Source organism: Rattus norvegicus, chromosome 10 (assembly GCF_036323735.1).
Source record: "Rattus norvegicus strain BN/NHsdMcwi chromosome 10, GRCr8, whole genome shotgun sequence".
Classification (NCBI taxonomy): Eukaryota; Metazoa; Chordata; class Mammalia; order Rodentia; family Muridae; genus Rattus; species Rattus norvegicus.
The window spans coordinates 8,995,376-9,021,503 of NC_086028.1; the positions used below are offsets into that span (position 1 = coordinate 8,995,376).

The 26,128-nt window shown below is 43.8% G+C and overlaps 1 protein-coding gene and 1 long non-coding RNA gene across 42 annotated transcripts in view; one reads left to right on the plus strand and one right to left on the minus strand.

Moving 5' to 3' along the window:
• Positions 1–26,128, minus strand: part of Rbfox1 (RNA binding fox-1 homolog 1) — a 2,095,840-nt gene that overhangs the window by 336,567 nt on the left and 1,733,145 nt on the right. For 9 of the 41 annotated variants that reach the window (XM_063268882.1, XM_063268890.1, XM_039085834.2 and 6 more), the window contains exon 1: positions 3,701–6,436. The exons of 31 other annotated variants lie outside the window; for them this stretch is intronic. In XM_063268882.1, the coding sequence (XP_063124952.1) occupies positions 3,701–3,787 (87 nt within the window). In that variant the 5' untranslated portion in view covers positions 3,788–6,436. Of the gene's footprint in view, positions 1–3,700; positions 6,437–26,128 lie in introns of those variants that run through there. One more of the 41 variants, NM_001106974.2, reaches the window with a different exon arrangement.
• LOC134480752 (uncharacterized) lies at positions 6,442–12,142 on the plus strand. Its single transcript, XR_010055518.1, has 2 exons — positions 6,442–7,356; positions 8,765–12,142. It is a non-coding gene; the product is annotated as an uncharacterized LOC134480752 (long non-coding RNA).

Here is a 26,128-nt window from a genome sequence, read left to right on the forward strand (position 1 = left end):
AGGATCCCACAGTCCCTTCCTTACCTGTTACAAGGTATGGCTGGCATACTCTGTCCTCTACCCCAAACTCTCCAGCCCAGGGGCTGGGTTGCCCCTCCTCCTGAGGCTCTTCCCTATATAATCCAGCCATTTTGGATACTCACCCTTTTTATAACCTTTGCCCTCTTGGCTGCTACACCTGGTCCCCCTCCCCCTCCACACCTCCCCTAACTCTCTGGCTCAGGGCCATGTCCACGCTGGACTCTCCCAGATGTCTTTGCCTCTGTTTATTCTCTGCCTTTTATCTATAGGAGACTTTCTCCTTCACTACATCTAGGAACAGACATGTCCTTCCTTTTTATTTCCTTTTTTAATTCAGTATGCATATGTCACTATATGCATACATATACATACATATACATATAATCTAGGATGCGCAAAGGAGAGAAGGCATCTCTGTCTTTCTGATTCTGCTGTATCTTGTTTAATCTGATAATCTCCAGTTCTATCCATTTTCCTGCAAATGATATCATTTCAGAAGCCATCATTTTTGAGGCGTACAGGGACCTCAAAAGAGTCACTGTGTTTAGGAGTGAGGCTGCTTCAGTCATATGTCCAGGCAGATATGTACATCAGGGCTATAGATCTATGCTTGCTCCACAAAGCCGAGAAACACTGTATTCAAAGGCTAAGCAAACACACAAATGAATTATGAAGTCCCTGTTCTGATTTTATCATTTGTCATTGTATGAGCACGGTCCATGGCTTAAGTAAACCCTGTTGTTAGCATCTGGATTCAAGAGTGACTTTGCCAACGACCTTGACCTCTTATAATAACAGTAGCTCAGTCAACTCAGTGGTAAACCAAGATGGCACTTGGAATTCAAGACAAAAGAGAGGTCCCAAGGAAATTACTTGGGTCTTTCACCCTAAGACACCAAGACTGGGCTCATGGTCTGGCTGCACTGTGTGCTCAATAGCATCATTTTGTTCCCTGCTTCCTTTTGAGTTGTTAGTACCTGTGAAACAATGCAACCTGGTTTAGCCTCAATCTCTACAGCCATTGTGTGATTATCTATGTAGTTAGAGGAAAACAAAACAAGCAATCATACTTATTTATCTGCATACTGGATAAGTTTCGACATAAGATAATGGGTGAATGGGATACAATATGGTAGACACTGGCTTTCCTGAGTAATGGAAACCTACCAATGGAAATCTCATGTTAACTATGGGACTGACTTTAAAGAAGAGTCCATGAGAGGGACCTAACTAAATGTGCATCTGTAAGCACTGACTGCAGCATGAGTCTGGTGCTCTCTTAAAACTTAAAGATGCAAATTATTTTTTCTTTAACTGCACAAAAAATGAGCCATGCCGGCCCACATTTCAAAAGTGTCTCAGATATCAATTCAAAACAGAATATCTTTGGCCACAGAACTGTTGACTGTTGTGTTTGGGAAGACTGTAAAATTGTGAACAGTACCTCAAGCAGCTTGCCAGAGGCCCCTGCACATAACCACTGATGCTGTTCCCAAATATACAAGCACAAGGGGTCGTAGCAAGGACGAGTCCACACTCCCGGTAGTTTAGTTGTCTTGCTGACATTACTAAGTTTCTAAAGAAATTTGAATCCTGGCAGAAGGGTCTTTATTCTTGACTTGGGTGAAACTCCCTAAGGCTAAGTGCCAAGGTAGCTAGGGCAGGAAGTGGAAGGTGAAAGGAGAGCTAGGCTTTCCTACCCCTTTCTATCACACCACATCCTTTTCTTATGAACAGAACTGCAATGGGAGGTGTTGTAGTTTCTTCGAGTCAAGTGGTGTGGCCTCCACAAACAGCAAGACGGCTAGCACCTCCATGTGCACAGCCTTGCAGTGGAGTGGGTCCCAGTAGCTCATCAGAGGCTCCTCACTGACACACTCAGAAGAGCTTGTAGGTCACTAGTTCAGAAGTTTTCATTTGGGAAACAAATGAGAATGGATCAGGTTAACATTTGCAAGTAAAATAACTTGTTCCATTCCAAACTAACCAGTTATGTTTCTCGAACATTCTGCCAAAGAGGAAGAAATAGTGCCTTCCCAGCTTCTCTGTTGGCTCTGGCGTCTTCTCATCTATCATTGGGGTAATACGTTCAGAGTGGCATTTTGTAATGACAGAAACATCCCAGCAAATCGATAGTTATTTAATTCCCAACAAGCTCTCGAGTCCATTAAACCTGATTACATTCACCCATTTCGGTGGGTACCGTTATTCTCCTGCACCAGCACTTAATCTATAACAGGAACTTATGAGAACTTTCAAAAGCAATTTCAGCATCAATCAGCATGGAGTGAAATGAGCGATTTGCTTGTAATTATTTATCGGATAGGGCAGCACAGGGGCCGACAAAACTCCAGCCTTTGACCTTCACCCCAAATTTCCAACAGAAGCAAAAAGCACTGTAACTCTGCTTCACCCTCACGTCCCAAGTCTCATGTCACCATCTGGCCACAAATTCTTTTCCTTGTTGTCAGGACTATTCTCTGCCTGGCCTATTTACCTATAATATAGAAGTGTAGCAATAGCATACATCCAGGGTCAATGGCAGTTCTGGTGTTGTCTGGACTAACTGCTGGATAGATTCCACCACCCAGCTTCTGACAGTTAATAAAAAGTCACAGTCACAGTCACAGTCACAGTCACAGTCACAGTCACAGTCACAGTCACAGTCACAGAACAAGAAGAATATTTGTTTGGGATCCTCCGCAGAAGTCGTCATTAATGAATTGGTCTTGTAGAACTCTCAAACAGAGAGTGTTGGGTAGGGGTAGTACGACAGGACAGAAGCTAAAGTGTCCTGCATATATTTAATTTTCCTTTCCCACAGAAAGGAGATTTAGAATTTATTACCCAGGGCTGGTTATTTCCAAAGAACAGCAACAAATAGCCACTTGCTTCCTACAATGACCCACTTCTATCACAAGTGGATGTCGGCTTTCCAGAGAACTGCAGGCATACACCCAGAAGCAACGGGTTTGAGTGACAGCACGGCGGTACAATAAGGCAAAGAAACAGGTCCCAATTTCTCGCTAGCACATGAACCTCTCGGCACACAGAATAATAGCCTTAGCAGTCAAAACAACAGGCATTCCAACTTCTCCCTGGCTGCCGAGAACAGTTGGCATGGGGTTTCCAGAGTCACCCCTGAACTTCCTAAAGAAACCATTCTCAATGTTCTCTCTTGTTTGTGGGTCACCTCTCAGATTCAGAAGGGGGAGCCTCTCTGCAAACAGACAACCTGTGTGGGGTGTCCTCCGTAGCACTGTAGTTCCTGCCCTTCGGTTTCCGGGGTTAAAGCCTTTAAGCAAGCCACAACATGATAAGTTACTGAGCCTCATGATCTGCTCTGGGAGACCCAGTCCCTCAGAAAGCTGGGGAAGAGAGCAAATCTTTTGCCCCCTGGTCAACCTCCCGAAGCAGAGGCATGAATGTTAAACAGCACCCAGATCAATACAAGCAAATACAGCTCAACTACACCATTTATTCATCCATGAGAGATGTCAATAGCCAGATTAAGGTGATCCATCTTTTTGATTTCCTACTGTCTTTCCTTTGACTACACGAGGGCTGCCTTTTTTCTCTTCCTGTATTAAAAGTGTTTGCTTTCTCAACCATAAAAATTCCAATTATTACTCAGAGCACTCTGGAGTTAAGTTGCTTGCTGGCAAAAGCCATGAATTACCTGCATCAGTCCCGGGAAGAAGGGGGCAGCAGGCACAACCATAGGCACGCCATAAGAATGCAGAAGGACTCCTTGCGACGCCAACATGCTTTAAATGGAGGCTTTATTCCCTCCAAGGCTGAACACATCAATAGAGAGTTAGAGGGGGAAAGAAATCTATAGACCCAACTTCTTCTCAACTACAAAGCCGAGAGCCAAATCGCTTCTGTCAGGAGCCAAGTGCTCATCCACAGGCGGCGGAGAGGGGAAAGGAAAGAAAATCCTGCATCAGCAACTCTTAATGTGAAAGTTTTCTTCACAGACAAGGAAGGGACGCGGCAGCTGCAGGGTCGGAGCTACCAAAATGGAAGGAGCTATTTTGGGAGCAGCTCGCCCAACATGACTAACCAAATACTCTTCATTAATTTAGTTCTCAGACCGAGGGAGATGGAGTGACAGGGAATCAGGGAAAAAGAAAAGACATTTGTCCTGAGGAACTGGGCCAAATTGCAAGGGGCTGGGTCTACATGAGATTTTTAGAGAGAATAATGAATAGAAATGTGTAAGCTTACAGGACAATCAATTTCAACTTAGAAAACTTAAATCTTTACCTATATAAACCATCACCGGAGCCTAAGTTTAAGTTCTAAATTGCAACTGATTGTTATGTAAACTTATGGACTATCATATATGTATGAGGACCCAAGTTTGGATCTCCAATGCCCGTGTATGAAGTCAAGCAATGTGGCATACACGTGTATTCCCAGCACTGGGAAGACGGAGACAGGAGGATCCTGGGTCTCACCTGTGAGCCAGCATAGCCGAACAGAAAGTTCCACATTCAGTGGTTCAGTGAAAGACCCTCTCTTTACGTAAGTAAAAAGCAATAAAGGAAGATACCTGGAGATCACCCTTCGACATTGCACATACATTTTCATTCTTATACTCATCCCCCCACAGTTATGTACAAAAACCAAACCAAACAAAGAAACAAGAACAACAACAAGAAAAATGACAGCAAAAAACCCACTCAAAGGTAGCAGGTTCATGTGGGCAGCTGATCAAAAATTACCTAAGAATAATCAGTATGTGGTAGCAAATCTCAGTGGTCCTGGAACTCAGAGGTGGGTATAGGAAAATCGGGAGCTCAGCTGTATAGCAAGTTTTAGGCGAGCTTGGGCTACACGAAACTGTCTCAAAATATTTGACTCACTTTCCTCCCCTTTTTTCACTCGATTTCAGTTTGAAGAGGCAATTCATAGCTAAAAGGAAATAATAGCAGAAGTCTGAGTAAATTAGTTTTGTGGGTTATTGCACTCAGTCCTTCCACATCTCTGAAGCAGGGGCTAATCCCGGACCCAGGAAGCCAAGTAACCATGAGGAACCCGAACGCACGCTAGTCAGCCACTTTGCAGCCAGTAGGAGGCAGTGCTGAATTTAAAATACCTCATACACAATCCCTAGTTGTCTTGCTGGATTGCACTGTGACTTGTGATCTAGAAATGTGTTAGCTATCTTGGGGGCCACAGAGTAGGTGCAGACTTGCTGGTGCTGTGTTCATGTGTGAAGGGATTTCACATGGCTTTTACATGTGTGTCCCAGCTGTGATACATGAATCTGCTATATATTAAACAAAGATGAATTCCCTCCCACCACCCTCGCTTTCAGAGATGAAAGGTGTTGAGGAGTATGCAAAGTGAAAGCTGGGGTGTCCCTTTCCTAGCTCTACCGTCTCGAGCAACTTCATTTGCCTCGTAGACTCCAGATCTATTTGGGCATGTAACAATGTCAGAATATCTCGTCACCTCCTTGCAGTGTGCAATAGAGGGAGTTAATCACCACCGGTTCTGCTCTTCCCCTCACAGTTGGTATTCACCCATCTTTGACTTCAGATGTGAGGGCTCAGATGATGATCAACTGGCATGTTCCCACTTTTCATACCAGGAAATATGTGGGCATAACTAGCAATCTGGAACTCTCATGAAGTAAGGGCTGAAGACAATTGAAGATGGCCTTCATAGGGCCTGGCAGATAGCTCAATTGGTAAAATACTGAGGAAGCTCGAAGGCCTGGCTTCAGACACCCAAGACCTCTGTGATAAGCATGGTAGGACCATCCTACAATGCTAGCACTCATTATGCATAGATCAGAGGATCCCTGGGGCTCATAGCCAACTAGTCTTGAATCTGTGACATTTGTATGCAATGAGACACAGTCTCAAAAAACATAAAGAAAGGAATGTAAGAAGTTACCAGACATTGACTTCTGGACACACACACACACACACACACACACACACAATGTCACCTTCAAATCAGACACCCCCTTGCCACAAACCACTTTTCTCTCTCAACAGGATGCACAATATAGATTTTGTCAAAATGATGATGAGCGAGAACTTCAGACACCACCACACCATACCCAACTATTGGCTTTCCCTAAGCCCAATGTCAATTCGTCCACTTTCAGATAGCCAAGGTGTTTTTACACTACACTAATTTTAGTTGCTTGATTTAGCTACATAATTACATTTCTAGATAACGACAGCAGACAGGGTTTGGCAGAGAATTCAATTATTTAAGGCTGGAGGTTTGGCCATCTTGACAAGGTTTCTCTGTAATTGATTCACATGCATCGGAGTGGCCATGTTGTGCAATCCCGAAAGCTCCTGGAACAGCTGCACACTGACCCATCTCATAAGACTGCCCAATACCGGTTCTAACTTTAGCTTCTCACCATGACTTTCAAAACCAGATTTCTGAGAAGTTAGCAGCAAGGACAGACACATTACCCGAAACAGGTATGTTTTCTAGTTGACTTCCCGTTGACAACCAAGACACAGAGGCACTCCTCAGTGCTGAGGGAAGGTCCCAGGCACACTGAATTACAGCTCAATGGTATTATAAAGTGCAAAAGCTGTGGTGGCAGAAAGCAGGACGCACAACTTATTCATTTAGAGCATAAACTGACGTATGTACATCTTGAGTACACAGATGTAGAAGAGTGTGAGGGCAAAGTTCTGCAGGTGCTTTGGCAACTTGGGAATTGTATAAATGTGACAGACAGACCAGCAAAATTGGGACCGGAGAGATGGCTCAGCAATTCAGGGTACTTGTTCTTACAGAAGACCCAGAGCATGACCCTAGCACCCACACAGTGACTCACAATGATCCCCAATTCCAATCCTTTTGATCTTTATGAGCACCAAAAATTCACATGGTACACATACATGCAGGCAAACCCTACACAGAAAATAAAATAAAAATAAATTAATACACAAATACAGCATATTATCACATGGATCACTCATGTATAGCCACAGTTTTATTGAGGAACCTGCTAGTTCGATTTCAGTTGACATGGGAATGTGTCACATAAGGGGCAGAGTGACAGAGCTATTGATGACACATATGGTGTTTTCTTCTTTCTTTTTGAGGAAACTGTGCTATAAAATATTTGCCGTCTCTGCCACTATCTTCTTTCACCTCTCAAAGGCAACTCTTTTCACTTTTCCTGCCAGGAAAGTTAGCGTCCAATGGGATGCTGAAAATCAGGATGGGATATTCTCCACCTGGCAGCCTTTATGGGCCGCAGCTGCCTATCCCAACAACTGCCAGTCCTGACCACAGTGACCGCCATTGTCTCTGGTTCTGACTTTCCACTTACACATTATTCTGGTATGGTTGCAATCCCTACAGTATTCTAAGCCAATAACAAAAAATCGTGACCGAACTACCGCTATTAAGTGAATTATATGAAGCCTCATTTTTTTTTCTAACAACTGCTTAATTTTCCCAAAGTACATCTTACATTAATACGTTATGATTTTTTTTTCTTGGTTCACTAACTAGAAGGTATGCTACATTTTGTGTAGCTTCACATTCTCCAGAGCTTGGCGTAGACACTTGGTGAGGTTATGTATCCAACACTCAATATTAAGCTCATGATAAAATTTACAAACTTATAATCAGAAAAAGACAGTGAGATAATAAAATACAGAAAACGAGATGGTGCAGATAGTGGCTGAAAGCACAGCCAACGGCCCCACATGCCTTGTGTTCAAAATGAAGGGCCACATTGTGTGGACTGTCCTGGGTCTCCCTAGATATTAAGTAAGTGTAAGTATATATGTGACAAATATCTTTGGTGAATACCCTATTCTCTGAGTTGCAAGCATTAAATATCTGGCTATTGGAGCACACAAAACCACCCAGGGACAAGTGCAAATGAATGATTGTGGTCTGGTTTCATACGACTTTGTTAAGAGGCATTAAAACTTATATATCCTTGGGTTTTCCTGGAGCATGGAATATTTTTCTCCCTTAAATGCTTTCAACCCCTTAAAAGTGTAAAATGGGCCAGGCATGGTGGTGCCCACCTGTAATTGCAGAAATCTGGAAGCTGATGTGGGAGGATTATAATTTCAAGGCCAGTGAGAAAAGGGGAGCGGAGTGGGGGGGGGAGAAAGAATGAGAGTACCTAAGAAAGAAAGAAAGAAAGAAGAAATAAAAGAAGGAAGAAAGGAAGGAAGGAAGGAAAGAAACAAACAAACAGGAAGGAAGGAAAAGGAAGGGAGGAAAAGGAAAAAAGAAGGAAAGAGAAGGAAGGAAGGAAGAAAGGAAGGCAGGCAGGCAGGCAGGCAGGCAAAGCAAAGTTTCAGCAAGAGATCAGGGCATTCATGTCCTAAGGATTGTGGTGAACAGTAGCTATGTCCCAAGAGACTAAATCCAGCCCAGAGAAAGGATGAGGATGAAATCTGGACACTGTAAAAGAGCTCATATTTGAAATTGGAGTATATGGGTAAATGTAGGTGTATGGTGGTTCTCGAGAGTCTAGGGGACTTAGGGGTTCATTTCATTGTCTGAGGCATGACTCAGTCCTTGGAAGAATCGTTTCTTTCCTAAGGGAAGCTGTGTCTACATGAACCTTTCCAGTACCTCTTGCCAGTTTCCCTCAAAGAAGCTGAGGCTCAGGCACCATGGGTTAACCACCCAAAACAAGCCCTACAAAAGCCAGTTCTCCAGCTTTGCTGCTGAACAAGTTTGACCATATCCTGGGTAACTGCTTTCTTTTCTCATCTTTTAGGGACTGAGCATGATTGTCTCGCCACATGGACTCCCACAGACGGCTGAATTATACCATCCCTTTTCAGGCAAAGTTGGGCAACAGAAGACATCTTGTAGAATTCAAAGGTGGTGGTGATATTGTCCTTGGCCATAGTCAGCCTCCATGTTCACCAGATAAAGCACTTTTCCCTCCTTTTTTCTTCTCTGTCTTTTGCTCTTCCTTTCCTTTCTGTTTCGTTCCCTTCTTTTGTATGCAACCTGCATGCACCAGCTTTTATGAAACATTCCCATGTTTCAAGGTTCCTTTTGAACTTGCTGACTGTACAAAAATTCCCTCCTTTTTCATCTCTTCTTTTCCTTCTTTCATGGTCAACTTTGCTGGCCTAAGTAGAAGGTCACATTTTCTGCAAAGCATTCTCTATCACCATGTACAAAAGCCATTGACTTTCATCTTTTGGAATTATTTTTGCATTACCCTTAGTTCCAAATGTTGTCACATTGGATCATGACTCTGAGAGTAGTTATTCAGGGGTGGTATGTGGTTGAACCAAAATGATGATTAGATAGGCCTTAGGCTGTGACTCAGTGGTTAGAGATCCTGTCTACTAGGTACAAAGCCCTAAGTTTTATCCCTAGGACCACCAAAACCAGGGATGGTGGTGTGTATCTGTAATTCTAACATTCAAGAGGTAGAGACAGGAAGTTTGCAAGTTTAAGGAAATCTTTAAACAGGATATAGAAAATCTGTCTCAAAAAAAAAGAAAAAGGAAAAGAAAAAAGAAAGGTAAATTAGTTATTAGATAAATACAATATCCTATAATGTTTTGGAGAAAAATTTCCTGAATACATGGAAGCAAAATAGAGAGGCTGTCTCACCGGAATCTAAGAACTATCCATAGCTCCAGAGTCATCTTGGGAACTCAGGAGCATCATGGCTCATCAGATAAAGCAAGAGTTTTAAAGTTGGGGGGCTGGTATCAGAGGTTGGCTCTGTCATCATCTATTCCAGGATGACGTGCTCTGACTGGAACCCTCATGTCCCCAGCAGTAACACAGAGTGCCTGTACTTTCCCACAGGTATGCTGAGGCAGTGCAATGACATGTGCGGTGTGGGTGTCCCTGGCACTTGAATTACCCTCAGAAGTACTAACTTTATTTTTGTCTCCCTCAGAGTTTTCTGGAACATGTCTCTGCAGAGTATCCTCTCATCTGTGACCTGAGTGTCCCTTCAACATTGAGGCCCTGAGGCCTCCGTTGGCATATTCATTCAGCTACTTATGCTTCACAGGCTCTCTTTCACAGATGTGCCTGCCCCTCAGGAGGCATCTGGGTGCAAGCAGGCCTGTTCATCCTGTGGCTCAGGACAGCTATGAATGTGGCTCAACACAAAACCATACACATTCTTAAAACACTGGGATTTTTGTTCTATTTGTTGAAACAGGGTCTCACTGAACACAGGCTGGCCCCCAAAATCACCATGTATCTGAGGGTGGCTTTGAGCTCCTGATCTTTCTGCCTTTACCTTCCGAGTGCTGGGGTTATAGATACATATTATCACCCACAATGTATGTGGTTCAAGGGACTGAACCTGGACCTTTCTGCATGCTAAGTACTCACTTTATCAACTGATGCACATTCCTAACCCAATGGTTTCTTCTTTAACTTGATGGCACAGTTCTCTAGCACAAACATTGTATATGTTTGTAGATGTCCTGTCACCATGTGGAAAGTTTGAACATGTCTGTTGGATCTTCTAGATAGTATCACTGTTTCCTAGTTTTATCATCTATTCAACTGAGATCCTGAAACATCTTGGTCGATTTGTCCTAGGGCAGGAAACATATGACTAGAATTTCCATTCAGGGAAGCTCCATTTGGTCTTCCCTGCCTTCTCTTCCATGGTTTGGTCTTCCCCATGGCTATCTGCCCTGTTGATCATCAAGTAGCAGCTATCTCTACCTGCCAGCTCGTCAAGAAGGACAGTGTTGAGAGAGCAGCTGGAACCAACAGAGATAAATGTGACTCACGAGCAGACATGAAGACAGAAAGTCTACTTGGAAGAGCTGACTACGGCGTAGACCTTAAAATCAAATTCCTTGACGGATTATGTCATGTTTACATTCTTGAGTGTCAATGATCTAAAGATTGAGAAGTTAATTCTCAGAAGGAGGGGAATGGGCTCTAGGATATGATATAGTCCAACACTTGAATCATGGCAACTTCAAGTAGAGTATTAAGGAAGGAAGCTCTTCATAGAAAAGCCTCCACAGACCAAGGGCAGCACACGCTAGCACCGTCAGTGGAGGACCATGGCAGAAGAGTTACATCCAAGAAATGAGGCCACATCCTAAACCTGCGGATACTTTTCAATGTAAATGCATAAGTGAGTTCCTCCAAGAAAAGGTCTCGAATCTATACCAATTTCACTATGAGTGTTAGTTATTCTATTTTATTTTTTTTGTGTGTGTGTGTACATATTTGTATTTGTGTGTGTACATATTTGTATTTGTGTGTCTACAGGAGGTTATTTTTACCAGACACATGCAGGTACCCACAAAGGCCAGAGGGAATTGGATGTCCTAGAACTGGAGATATAGAAGGTTGTGAGCTGACTGATGTGGGTGCTGGAAACTGAATCCAGGTTTTCTATAGGAGAAATAAACACTTTTAACCCTTTAAGCATCTCTCCACCCACAAAATGGTAACTATTCTTAGTGCCTTGGTTCCTGTTCCTTCACTACCTAGCCTTCCTCATCACTATAGTCTACGTCATTCAGTCTCTGTCCTGCAGACATATGAGAATATGGTTAGTAATTCTAACTTACAGTGTGGTAGAGGATTTAGTGTGTGTGCTTGTGCATGCACGCACAGGTGCATATGTGGCGTGTGTGCACACACCTGACAGATGTGTGGGCATCTGAAGAAAACCTCCCGTGCTCATCCTTTGGTAACTTTCGCCTTTTGTTTAAGGCAGGGTCTCTTCACTCAGTGGCCTGGAACATCATCATGTCAGCCAGACTAGCTAGCTTGTGAGCTCCACAAATCCCCCTGTCTCTGTTTCCCTCTCACCAACCCTAGAATTATAGACGTATACAATAATACATAGTTTCTTCTGTGAACTCAAATTCAGGTCCCCATGCCTGTGAAGCAAGTGCTTTATTGACTGAGACAACTCCCGAGCCATAGGCTATGGTTTATATATAAACCACATTCTAAAGTGTTTAGCTAGAGAACTGCCCCATAGTGATAGCCCCTGCCTGGTGGTTGTTGTCATAATGACAGTAGAATGAGCAGCAACTGGTTTGGCCCACTAAGTGAGTGAACCCAAAAATTCTCCTGCTAAGTGGTTAATTTTCCACTGCTAACTGGGTAAATAAAGTGCACTTACAAGTTCAAACTCATGTCTTCTCAATTCTACAGGCTACTTTCTTCCATTTCCCAAATGAAAAATTAAAATATATGTTAACAAAGAATATGTGTATTGCTTCTATACATAGCAATGAGCTTTAAAAGCAAATTATGATAAAGTCAAGTTCACATGATGGTTTCATGAAATAAATGGGGCCCTTTAAAACAGGAGCAAACTAAAGAATCTGGGACAGGTCACTCAGCTCATCTTAGTAGTATTGCTCCATCTCCCAAAATTGTTAGGAAGATGCACAAAGAACATTCCAGTAGGCCTATCCATGAGGACTCTGCTAATGATCGTTAGAAGTTTGAGCCCCCAGCCGTGCAGATAACACGGAGCTTCTCTTGGTTCATTAAACGCTTCTTGACCTGATTCTCCTCTGAAAGCCAGACTGACTGGCTGAATGAGCAAATCTAAGAATATCAGCCCTTCCTACCATCTCTGCTGAGATCAACAATGCTTCAGGAACTGACCTCTGACCTGTCTGGTGATGAATGGCAACTGGGTTGGAGAATTAGTTGACCTTGCTTGAGGCAAACAAACATTCCCAGAGGACTCTCCCATCCAGACTGAATGCTCAGCCGCCCCTTGCACATTCCTTGGTGCCCTCTCCATATCCGCTGCCTTCTGTACTGCAGGTGCCTGTAGGGGCTCGGCTCAGAGAATGCTTCAAATAGCTATATTCTCCAGCTTGGGGAGCAAGCTGCTGGGTTCCACCCTCATGCAGCTGACGAATGGGCTGAAGCACCTGGGCTGCACTTTCTGCTCTGAACCTTGGAGCTGGTGTGGAATCTTCAAAATAACACACTGCATGGCAGAGACCCATTGCATGTTCTCTGTCAAAATGATCGATGGTCAAGCAAGCAAGTTTAGGGATTTACCATTTATTCATTCTCTCTCTCTCTCTCTCTCTCTCTCTCTCTCTCTCTCTCTCTCTCCTTTCTGTTTCTCTCTCTCCTTTCTGTTTCTCTCTCTCTCTCTCCTTTCTGTTTCTTTCTCTCTCTCTCTCCTTTCTGTTTCTCTCTCTCCTTTCTGTTTCTCTCTCTCTCCTTTCTGTTTCTCTCTCTCCTTTCTGTTTCTCTCTCTCCTTTCTCTCTCTCTCTCTCTCTCTCTCTCTCTCTCTCTCTCTCTCTCTCTCGGATCTAAATGACTGTTAGCATTCAAACACATTTACGAAGTCTTTTAGGTCAGAAAAACTGCTTGATCTTATTTAATATAGACTTTACAAACAGATCTAAAAACCAACATATCATTCTTCCATTGGTTCAGCAATCTATCTGTACATCTTTCTGTATCTCCCTCTCTCCTTCTCCCCACCTCTCTCTTTCTCTCTGTACCTACTCACCTACTCATTCACCTACCATCTCATCTCCTACCCACTCATCTACTTTCACAGCCAACACACACACACACACAAACACACACACACACACACACACACACACACACACACACACACACCTATCCATGTACCCACACATCCATCCACCTGCTCACCCATCAACTCATCTGTCCAGTTTTCTTCACTCCCTGTCATCTGTCAGTAAAGAGTTAAGGCTCCTGAGCCACACAGTCACTATTTGCATTCAATGCTTTTTGCTAGACTCCATCTTCAGTCCTGCCCATCATTCTCTCAGTTCATCCTCCCCATCCCACTGGAGTAGAGTCTGCCATGTTAGATGCATTTCTGACAAGAAAACTATGACAATGAGAGGGAATATGACAGGACATAAGACCAGCATGTGTCAGAGATGGGCCCTGAACCAAAACAGATAGAGACAACACCTCACTGTCAACAACTATAAAAGTCACTTGGCATATGGCACCCATTAACCTGTTGTAAGAGCCATGGGCCTACGCCAAAGTGAACATGAATGGCCTCCGAATTCTCAGCCCTCAGCTTCTCATTCAACCTCAACCACTCTCATGATAATTACATGTTAACAGAACACCAAAGCAAAGGTGAACTGAGGCCTTTCATGTTGCAGACAAGTTGACTTTTACCATTTTGCTGATTCTTCTGAAGCTGAGAATCAGCTGCTAACAGGAGGCAGTCCAGTGCACCTGAGAGAGAAACCAATACTAGAGAACAATAGGAGACTGTCACACTGGAAGGAGAGACCCATCAGAAGAATGGCACCCATTTTACCAAAAGCAATCTACAGATTCAATGCAATCCCCATCAAAATACCAATCCAATTCTTCAAAGAGTTAGACAGAACAATTTGCAAATTCATCTGGAATAACAAAAAACCCAGGATAGCTAAAGCTATCCTCAACAATAAGAGGACTTCAGGGGGAATCACTATCCCTGAACTCAAGCAGTATTACAGAGCAATAGTGATAAAAACTGCATGGTATTGGTACAGAGACAGACAGATAGACCAATGGAATAGAATTGAAGACCCAGAAATGAACCCACACACCTATGGTCACTTGATTTTTGACAAAGGAGCCAAAACCATCCAATGGAAAAAAGATAGCATTTTCAGCAAATGGTGCTGGTTCAACTGGAGGGCAACATGTAGAAGAATGCAGATCGATCCATGCTTATCACCCTGTACAAAGCTTAAGTCCAAGTGGATCAAGGACCTCCACATCAAACCAGACACACTCAAACTAATAGAAGAAAAACTAGGGAAGCATCTGGAACACATGGGCACTGGAAAAAATTTCCTGAACAAAACACCAATGGCTTATGCTCTAAGATCAAGAATCGACAAATGGGATCTCATAAAACTGCAAAGCTTCTGTAAGGCAAAGGACACTGTGGTTAGGACAAAACGACAACCAACAGATTGGGAAAAGATCTTTACCAATCCTATAACAGATAGAGGCCTTATATCCAAAATATACAAAGAACTCAAGAAGTTAGACCGCAGGGAAACAAATAACCCTATTAAAAAATGGGGTTCAGAGCTGAACAAAGAATTCACAGCTGAGGAATGCCGAATGGCTGAGAAACACCTAAAGAAATGTTCAACATCTTTAGTCATAAGGGAAATGCAAATCAAAACAACCCTGAGATTTCACCTCACACCAGTGAGAATGGCTAAGATCAAAAACTCAGGTGACAGCAGATGCTGGCGAGGATGTGGAGAAAGAGGAACACTCCTCCATTGTTGGTGGGATTGCAGACTGGTAAAACCATTCTGGAAATCAGTCTGGAGGTTCCTCAGAAAATTGGACATTGAACTGCCTGAGGATCCAGCCATAACTCTCTTGGGCATATACCCAAAAGATGCCTCAACATATAAAAGAGACACGTGCTCCACTATGTTCATCGCAGCCTTATTTATAATAGCCAGAAACTGGAAAGAACCCAGATGCCCTTCAACAGAGGAATGGATACAGAAAATGTGGTACATCTACACAATGGAATATTACTCAGCTATCAAAAACAACGAGTTTATGAAATTCGTAGGCAAATGGTTGGAACTGGAAAATATCATCCTGAGTGAGCTAACCCACTCACAGAAAGACATACATGGTATGCACTCATTGATAAGTGGCTATTAGCCCAAATGCTTGAATTACCCTAGATCCCTAGAACAAAGGAAACTCAAGACGGATGATCAAAATGTGAATGCTTCACTCCTTCTTTAAATGAGGAAAAAGAATACCCTTGGCAGGGAAGGGAGAGGCAAAGATTAAAACAGAGACTGAAGGAACACCCATTCAGAGCCTGCCCCACAGGTGGCCCATACATATAGAGCCACCCAATTAGACAAGATGGATGAAGCAAAGAAGTGCAGACCGACAGGAGCCGGATGTAGATCGCTCCTGAGAGACACAGCCAGAATACAGCAAATACAGAGGCGAATGCCAGCAGCAAACCACTGAACTGAGAATAGGTCCCCCGTTGAAGGAATCAGAGAAAGAACTGGAAGAGCTTGAAGGTGCTCGAGACCCCAAAAGTACAACAATGTCAAGCAACCAGAGCTTCCAGGGACTAAGCCACTACCTAAAGACTATACATGGACTGACCCTGGACTCTGTCCCCATAGGTAGCAATGAATATCCTAGTAAGAGCACCAGTGGAAGGGGAAGCCCTGGGTCCTGCTAAGACTGAACCCCCAGTGAACTAGACTATGCGGGGAGGGTGGCAATGGGGGGAGGTTTGGGAGGGGAACACCCACAAGGAAGGGGAGGGGGGAGGGTGATGTCTGTCCGGAAACCGGGAAAGGGAATAACACTTGAAATGTATATAAGAAATACTCAAGATAATAAAAATAAAATAAAATAAAAAAAAAAAAAGAAGAATGGCACCCTAGGAAGGCATCCCCACATACTTGTCCAACCTACAGCCTGTGGGCTCATGTGGCTGAGGATAGCTATGAATGCAGCCCCTCACAAAATTTTGTACCTACTTAAAATGTAAGATTTGGTTTTGTGCAATTCATATTTATTTTTGTAATTCAATCACATGATTCTCAAGCATGGATGTTGTAGATGATAGCATATTGCGACTTGAGGCTTGCAGGTTGGCACAAATCAATTCTTTTTTCCCTCAGTATATTTTAGAGGAACCAAAACCTTGGCTAGCCCTGCTTTACATCTCCCTAGGGGATGTTGTAGTTCATGATAATCCTTGACTTTTTTCCTCACAGTAACTTCTTCACTGGTGCTAAAGCAATGATTCTCAGTTCTTATTACTGATACATGGGCCACTTGGATATTAACATTGTCATCCCAGAAAATTGCACATCACTTGGGAAATTTCCATGTCACTCACTATGGGTATGGTGTCTGTTCCCTCTGAGATTCGCCTGTGGACTCTAGAGAAATCTTCTGATTTGATGTGAGATTTTAGATTATAGCTTTAAGAAAGACTGGGTGTGTACAGAATGAGAGACTCTAATTTACACTCACATGAACAAACCAAATGGCCATCCTTATGTGAATGAGACTAGGCTGATGTGCTTGCCAGTCCTTTGCCTCTGAGGACCCAGACCTCCTGCTAGGAAGGCCCATCCACAGCTTGGCACGGGGTAGGAATTCAAGGTGGTAAGAAAGCTGTGATGGCTTCAATTGTGAACTTGATACAATCTAGGATTGCCTTGGAGATGGCAATCAAGGATGGACTGTCTAGATCAGGTTGGCCTGTGGGTATGTCTGATAAATTGTCTTGATTAGGCTAACAAACATGGAAACTCCAAAGGGGGTGGCTCCATTCCCTAGGCTTGGTTCCTGAACTCTATAAAGGGAAGAGCAAACATGCTGAGCACAAGTGGCCACACCTCCACTTTCTCTCTGCTCTCAGTTGTGGATGTGATCAAGTGTGTCCAGGATCTGCTACCTTTACTACCCCAAAGAAATGGACTGTAACCTGAAAGTGTGATCTAAATAATCCCTTCTACCCTTAAGTCACTTTTTGGGGGGGGGTGTTGTCCCAGCAACAGCAAACAAGACTATGGGGACGAACCAGGGTATGCCTTCTTTCTGATGGAATGTTCCCTTCAGGTTCAGGCTGGCAAACAATACCATCAAACCAGAGAGAGGGTGACAAGCATCACAGGACAATCACCCAGTGGCATGAGGAATGTGTTAAAATGGGCTATATGCTTGTGTTCATAACTCACACAATATGGACTCAGAAGAAGACATCAGTGCCCAGAGCTACTTTCTACTGGGCTGGCTGGCTCACACTCCGCTGAAGGCTTGCTGGAGAGCAGATTGCTGCTGGACATTTTCTCCTCAATGTCATGACCAGGCAGCTGGTGGGAAGCAAGAGCCTCTGACAGGTGGGATTCCAACTTCCCAGATTAGCAGTGTCCTTCTGGGACACACCAGGGACATCAGAGGCAGAGCCACCCTGAGTGGCCTCATTTCCTCTATGGCTCTTACATTAGCATCTATTTTTAGATCGTTTCTAACAAGCCATGGACACTATTTATTATTTGCCAGGCACCTTCTAACCTCCTTGTTTATTAACTCATTTAATCTTAATAACAGCTCTATAAGCTAAATCCTATTACTAACCCTATACTTCTGATAGAGACACCGAGCAAAGAGAGATTATATAACTCACAGTCTCCAAAATCTTAAGAAGGGGTGTGAGAAGGTGTGTGTGTGTGTGTGTGTGTGTGTGTGTGTGTGTGTGTGTGTGTGTGTGTGTTTCCTTAAGATCTTTACTTTAATTTACTCATTAAAAAAACCCTAATTAAAAAAAACCCTAATTTTCTATCATAACAGCTATGTATTATATATGTATTGACTGTGAACTTAGAGAGTAAAGCCAAGGTCTGACCCTAACAGTTCCCATCTGTGTTGCCCTAGACAATTTACTTACCCTCTCTGAAACTCAATTAATTCTCTTATATACAGAGGGTGATCATACTCTTAGGTGAGAAAATCACTAAAGAATACAACAATGTTTTAACAACCCTTGGGTGTCAGACCGTTTTTGAAGTATCAAATTGTTGTACGTAAAACCCAGGTCTTAGCATGAAGTGACTACTCATACTATGATCTGTCCTGAATCAATAATTTCTCATTTTTGCTGGAATTGGGCTCCTGACCTCACAACATATTTAAGAATGATCTAAAAATGGCTAGGAAATACTGCAAACCCATACATTCGAAAAAGGGAAGCCTGGTGGGGCAGTGGTGGAGCACAACTTTAGGTCCAGCACTTGGGAGGAAAAGGTAGGTAGGGCTCTGAGTTTGGGGGCAGCCTGGTATACAGGACTGAGTTCCAGGATAGCCAGAGCTACACAGAGAAAACCAAAGAACAAACTATATCAAATCAAGCCAAAACAGCAAACTGGACCTTTAAAAAATTCTCTCTCTCTCTCTCTCTCTCTCTCTCTCTCTCTCTCTCTCTCTCTCATCTATTTCTATCTCATCTACTTATCCTATCTTTTCTATACCTCTATATCTGCCTATCATTTATATGTATACAGCTGTACTGTACACATGTTATATGTGAACAGTGTATAAAGGTCAGAGGTCAATTATGGTGTCCTTCCTTATGCACCCTCTGCCTTGTTTTGGAGACAGATTCTTTCAGGTACCTCATATTCTCCTGATAAGGTTAGGCTGACTCACTAGTAAACCCCAAGGATCTGCACCTCTCCAACCTTCCTGGATATAATATTACAAGCATGTACCACCATGCCTGGCTTTTTAAAGTGTGTTGTAGGGATCTCAGTCTAGTCCTCAAACTTGTATACCAAGCACTTCACCTACTGTGTCATCTTTCTAGCCCTTGCTCATTTTTAAATACAAACTTTGATTTTGATTGTTTTCTTGTACACACACACACACACACACATATACATATATATGTGTATATAATATATACATATAAATACATACACACACACACACACACATATATGTGTGTGTGTGTGTGTGTGTGTGTGTGTGTGTGTGTATGTATTCTAAGCTGGTTTTGAACTTACAATTGTTCTGCTTCCCCCAGAACAGTGGAAGTCCAGACCTATGCCACCCAAACCCCAGGCTCAAAATCTTCCTTAGAACTCAATGTACATAGGATACAATTCTCATCACCAGAAGACTGTGGCTCAATCTTTCTAACAATTCCATGGTCTCAGAAGTACTCAAAGGGCCCCTTCTACACAGGAGAGCACGGGAACCACTCAAGGCTACATGAGTGACAGGTCTAGTCTTCAACTCCACACCTGACTGATTTCCAATCCTCTCTCCCCTTTCCTGGGTACCACTAAGAAGCTTGTTCCCCATTCGGGTACCTACATAATATAGCCTCAGACCTCGAAGTCCCCAGAAAGACTCCGTGGGCAGTAAGTGAGAATTCTAAAATGTCCTTCTGGGGAAGGACCACTGCCTTGGAGCTATCAAACCCATGGCACAGTCACCCCTCTATTTGTGCCCAGGCACATAAACATTGACAGAAAACAGATGCCCCTCTCTCCACATATTTTCAAATAATTCGTAGCATGGAGGGTTGCCTGTCTCTTCTACAGATGCCATCACGTGTCTGAGATCAACATATCAGACCTTCAGAATATGCCTCTTTGTCTGTTTTCATCTCCATGCTTGGAGGCGAAGGTGGGGATTCACAGAGTCTAGGACATACATTTGTTTCAGAATTACCATACAGATCTTAACTCCCTGGAGACTCTATGGCTGGCCTCAAAGATGAATGTGCCTTTTAGGACCAAAATAGAACACAGGGCTGAAAAGGAACTAAAGGATAAATTTAGAAAGGAGAAAAAAGAAAGAAAGAAAGAGAGAGAGAGAGAGAAAGAAAGGAAGAAAGGAAGAAAGAGAGAGAAAAACAGACAAACAGGAAGGAAGATAGGAAGGAAGGAAGGAGGAAGAGAGGGAGGAAGGAAAAAAACAAAACCTTGGCCCTGGAATGGTCTGACTTAACCACTTAAAAATCAGCAGTGATGTCCAGTTTTGGTATAGTGGGTCCCCATATGTCTGTCCCCTCCCACTGGGACTCAACATTTGCTATAGCTTTTTATCATGCTGGCTAACGGTATGTTCATCTGCCTGCCTTATGGAGCAGCCTTGGTGTTATTTTTATGATGACTCGGAGCCTTTTTTCATGTTGCACTCCGGCAGAACTCTGGAACACCACACACCTGTTCTGCACAGAACACAGGAGGAGACAGAGACACAGGACTCCTGGAGGGAGGGGGTAGGTGGCCCACTCTTGCCTGCTCTGAAAAGCCAAATGAAAAGAGAAGAAGCTGACAGAAGCCATGAGGTACCTTTTCTGCCTTTGAGGCTATATTACGTGCCAGGACTTTGTTTAACCAACACTCTCTGTGTTCACCGGTTTGTTGAGAGCAGCAAGCATTCGGGTTTGTTTTACAAATATGAACTCAGTTCATTCTCACAGTGACTGAACATGAGTACCCTAGCTCCTGTAATTGGTTCAGTCTCACAGTGACTGAGGTGAGAAAAGCAGCATGGGCAGAAAGGAAAATGGCTCCTAGGAGCTCATAGGTGAAACTCTTCTACTATGTTGTATGTGTTACCATCATCTATTGATCACTGTTACCTATAGCAACACCTACCCTTCCACTATAGCCACTGTTACTACCATCTTGACCTCACCATGAGCACCTCAATCATAATTTCTATCTCCATCGTCATTGTCACCCACCTCTACATCATTCCACTATCGCCATGAACATCAATGTCTCCTACAACCAATATGTCTACTACCACCTCCATCTCTAGTGTCACCTGCTATGACATCATAGCCACCATAGCCACCATCTTAATCTTACCACAAGCCTCTCAACGACAGTCACCATCATCAACGTCTACTGTCCCATCCACCATCACCAAGAGGGCGCTGGCCTGCATTTCCACTACCACGTTCTTCGACACCTCTGTTTCTCTGATTATTACTACCACAGCCTTCAACTCCTCCTCACCATCATCACCATGCTCATTCCCACTGTCATCTGCTAGCCCACGATGCCACCATCACCAGGAACCTCACCTCCACTGCATAGCCGACAGCGTTGTGTCTCCACCACTGCCACTAAGAGCCTCAAATCTATGGAATCACGGGCACTAAACTCTCCCACTGCCACTTCTCTCTTTAGTACCACCAATAAGAGTAGAGTGCAGACATCATTTGCAGAGCTTTGCCTATAGTTGGATATCAAGCTGGATCCTGTACAACCCACTTCACGTTAGTGTTCCCAACAATGCTATGCTCCCTATCCTATAACCTTTTCTATTCAAATGTGGAAACCAAAGTCTACAATAGTTCGTAATTATGCCCAAATAGATACTCATAATTCTGTAAGATTTGTGACATAGTTAGGATCCAAAGCCAGACCTCTCTCACCTGTGTGTATGTGGGGTGCTGGTCAAAGAATAGTTATAGGAGTTGACCCTATTCTTCCACCATATGGGTCCTGGGCATTGCACTCCATGGTTGGTCTTGGCAGCACCCACCTCTAAGCACCTAGCCATCTGGCTTCGTCTGAATTGATTTGGTTGTTGTGGGCCTCATATGCTCTTCAAATCCTGTCTCAGTAGGTTTTATTACTAGATCATGTTGTGCTAAGTATATGCCACTAGGGGTTAAAAGCCAGCATTTCTTTCCTCCTGTAAGCGCCCTAGGCACTCTCAGAAGCCTGTTTTCCATAGCTGCACACCTTTGTCATGTACACACACACACACACACACACACACACACACACACACACGCATGCATGCTATAAAAGAGTGAAGAATCTGCTTCTTCCACCAACAGATCATCATCTTGGTAGACATGATGATGAAGGAGGAAATGTGGTCAGATTTTTATGACTTTTTTTCTAAATTGATATTTTCCATGATGCCATCAAAAGCGATCGGAACAGAGGGCTGTTTATTTGGGTGAATCACCAGCTTTGCACAAATCCCAAGTGCTAATTGCATAATGGGTCTTTATAGAATGCCATAATATGGGTTCGGCTGGTTTCTCTGTTTTGGGTTTGAAAAATAGATTGTTTAATAAGCCATCAAAGCTATATGTTAGCCAAGTAAACAAAGGAGCAGATGTTGACTGCCGTCTTGTGCCTCGTAGACATAATTAAAGACAACGAGGCACTGGCGGGTTCAGAGAATAGAGGACAAACACAGACACAGAGACACGCACAATAGGATCATCGGAGTCCCTTTCTGGGCACCTGCTTTCTCGATCTGAAATGCTAGATTGTATTTCCGGTCCTGCAGAAACATAGCAAAATCTTTTCTTTACTTATGTAAATCTACATTCATCCTGCCCTCTGCTTTTCAGGAAGACCGTGTAGTGGAAGTCAGTCGTTCTCAACGAATCTGTCTCAATTTTGTGACTGCTGACTGACACATGAGGTCGTGTCAAAAACACAGTAATTTATTTTTTATATCCATAAATGTTGATGAGAAACTGGTTAGCACCCCAATTTTGATATTTATCAAAGAGATTGGCGCCCATGTTCTGGGTGGGAGGCAGAGTGGACCTTCAGCGTTAGTGTGCGCCTTTGATTCTCAGGTGAGGAGCCTTCTCAGCTGCCCGCTCGTTTCCTAAGAACTTTAAACAGTCGTTTCCTTTCCCTCTAGTAACTGCACCTGGAAAGTCAGTATTTCATCTACCCAAACGCCATCTTCTTGGGTAGAGCCCTTAAAGTATCGCTTGAGTTTCCTAAATATTCTTGGTTCTCCATTCTAGCTCCTACTGGGTCCTACCCCGGTTTTGCCTTCTTCTTCGTTTTACGGTGGGGAGGAAAACCCCAGGCACACATAATAGGATTAAGAAAATGCAGTCCAGAATGAAAACAAACCAAGAGATGAATGAGACCATAACGCTGCTCTCTGAGCATGCCATGAAGAATTCGCAACTCCGAACAAGCCAGGTTACCATAACTTCGTTTTATCAGTAAAAGCAAAACAAACAACCCCCAGGCTTAAAATCAGAGTGCTGTACCTCGCACTTCAAGGAAGTTTCCTAGATCCAGTATTCCAGGCCCACATCAAAAACACTCCCACTTGTTCAAAACAAGGCAGAACTCCATTCTGGTGAGTAAATGAAATTGTACCAATTCTTTAAAACACCCCCAAAGCCATCGTTTAAAGAGCACAGGAAGCTGTGTGTTGGCTTGCAGTGAATGAGTGGCATTAGCCTTCAGTCAGCTCCCTTCCTGCCTCTTCTGCAGGTTCTGATGATGCAGACAGAAGAGGATTCTAATGGGGTTTTTACGTCTTTATGCTAATAAAGTATCACCTGCCCATTTTCAGGAGCAACACCAAAAGGCCTAAGCATGAAATGAGAGGCAAACGGGGCCAGGAAGCTACTAGGAAGCCAAGCCCTTTATCCCGAAGCATCTCTAAGACAGTTGAATCTCCTCCTTCATTCATTCTTTATGGAAAGGCAAAGCAGTCGTCCCTCAGTGGGTCTGATTCGCACCGGTTTGAGCAAGCACACAGGCATTCAGACTGTGCACACATGCACACACCGTCTCAGAGCTCAGAGGCAGTAAAGTACCAGGCTCTTTTGATTTATGAAGCAGCCTTCACAGGAGCAAGCTAACAGCATGGCCAGCCAGGACCCCACTCCCTGAAATGCCTTTATGAACAGGACAAGGCCCTGCTCGTGAACAAAAGCAGCGGTGTGGCTTATAAATCATTAATATAGACGGAGCCAGGCAGGAACTGCATTCCCTGCTAGCTGAAGAGATTTAGTTCAAGGAGGGTTTGGGGGGCTGGAATTGGCTTTGCAGAAACACGTCTGTGGGTGTGGCCTCGTAGCCTCTCAGTTTCTCTTCGAAACCTCTGTAAGTCCAAGGCTCACTAAGTGTCCTAAAATACAAACCAATAAACCTAATGAGTTAAGATAAAATCATATGGCTCATGCCTGTAATCCCAGCACTCAGGAGGCTGAGGCAGGAGGACTGCCATGAGCTTAAGGTCAGACTATGTCACATTGTGAGTGTGAGGTCAGTCTGAACTAAAGAGGCCGAGCTTCTCATAGCTTACTAATGTGAAACCAGAGGAGGAAGGATGCTCAGAACAACCCCATTTCTAACAAGTCATTCCTTTAAAAGCAAAAGTCAAGGGACAGTGTGGTTAGTAGGGCTGCTTGCACAAACAGCCTGGCACAGGCCTCATAAATCAAGTTGCACCAGAACCCTCCATGGCAGGGTGAGGAAGGACAGGCAGCTCACTGCAGACTAGTGTTTGGGTGTGGGCTCTGGAGGAAGAACACTCCTGACTTTAAATATTAACTCTCCCACCTGAGCTTTTGTTCTGTATGTTAAAGAACAAAAGAATGAAAGAAGGAAGGGAGGGAGGAAAGAAGAAAAGAAGGAGGAAAGAAAGGTATCTAGGCATGTGAAGCCTGAGTTGGACTTGCTGTTACACAGCTATAATCCCAGCGCTAGAATGCTGAGGCAGGAGGATTGCTATGAGTTGGATGCCAGGCTGTACTTCAAAGCAAGACTCTGCCTCACAAAGAAAACAGTAAAAAATAACAGAAGAAGAAGTAAATCTACCGACTCCCTGGAGGCCAGTGTGTAAGATTAAAAGAGATAATCTGCGTAAATACGCTGAGTCATGTGCTTGTCACCCAGAACTCCATAAACGTTATCGATTATGTCACTATTTTAATTATGCCCTTGTCATCATGGTGCTGAGGACGGCGAAATTCTCTGGTCCCCTCAGTGGACTCACAGTATCTCTTCCTGTTTACAGAAAGGGCTCCCTTTCCTAAACTGATCCGAAAGAGAAGAAGGGGACGGGGTGGGGGTGGAGGGATACAACAATAATAAAAACAAAGTGTGGGGAATCCTGAGTTTGGCACAGAGACCCCTAGTGGACAGAACTGAAATTGCACCAACAGGCAAAGACTTCATTCCTTTCCTGCTTTCAGCAGCTTCTCGGACTCCTTAGAGAGGAAGGTGTGGAAGTTGGGGGGGAAAAAGAGAGAAGAAAGCGAAAAAGGAAAAACAAATGCGCAGCTTTCTGCAGATTATCTGGATGAGCGAGCCTGTCAGCCCATGTAAGCAGAGGCGATGGATGGGGAAGCCAGCACAGAGCTGATTGTAGGAGATGCCTTTGTGTTTCCAGAAACTCCAGGCGTGACCCAGATGGAGTCCCTTACACCTTGCTCTTATGTTCCCAGAATAAAAGGCACAAACAGTCAGACAGCAGGGGCTCTTCTGCCTCTGAAGGACTGAGAATGAACCTGTCTGTTTTAGCAATCCCTAGCTAGGGCGCTTACTCTGCTACCAGAGTCACCCCAGGCACCCCAAGCCCACCAAGGTTCCTCCTGATGCTCCCCGCTGTGAGCAGCCACTCGGGGTGCTGAAGCCTACTGGAATCCGCATCAGCACTTCCGCGTCCTGAGTCTCCAGCGCCAGGGCACCAGGACATTCTGAATAGAAATAAATGAAGCTCCTGCAGTGTGATTCTGTCAGCTTTTGAGAGTAAATAACTTTGCTACTGACAGGAGCAAGGTGCTTTTTACTTTCCCTCTTCCTGCCGTAGAGCATTAAT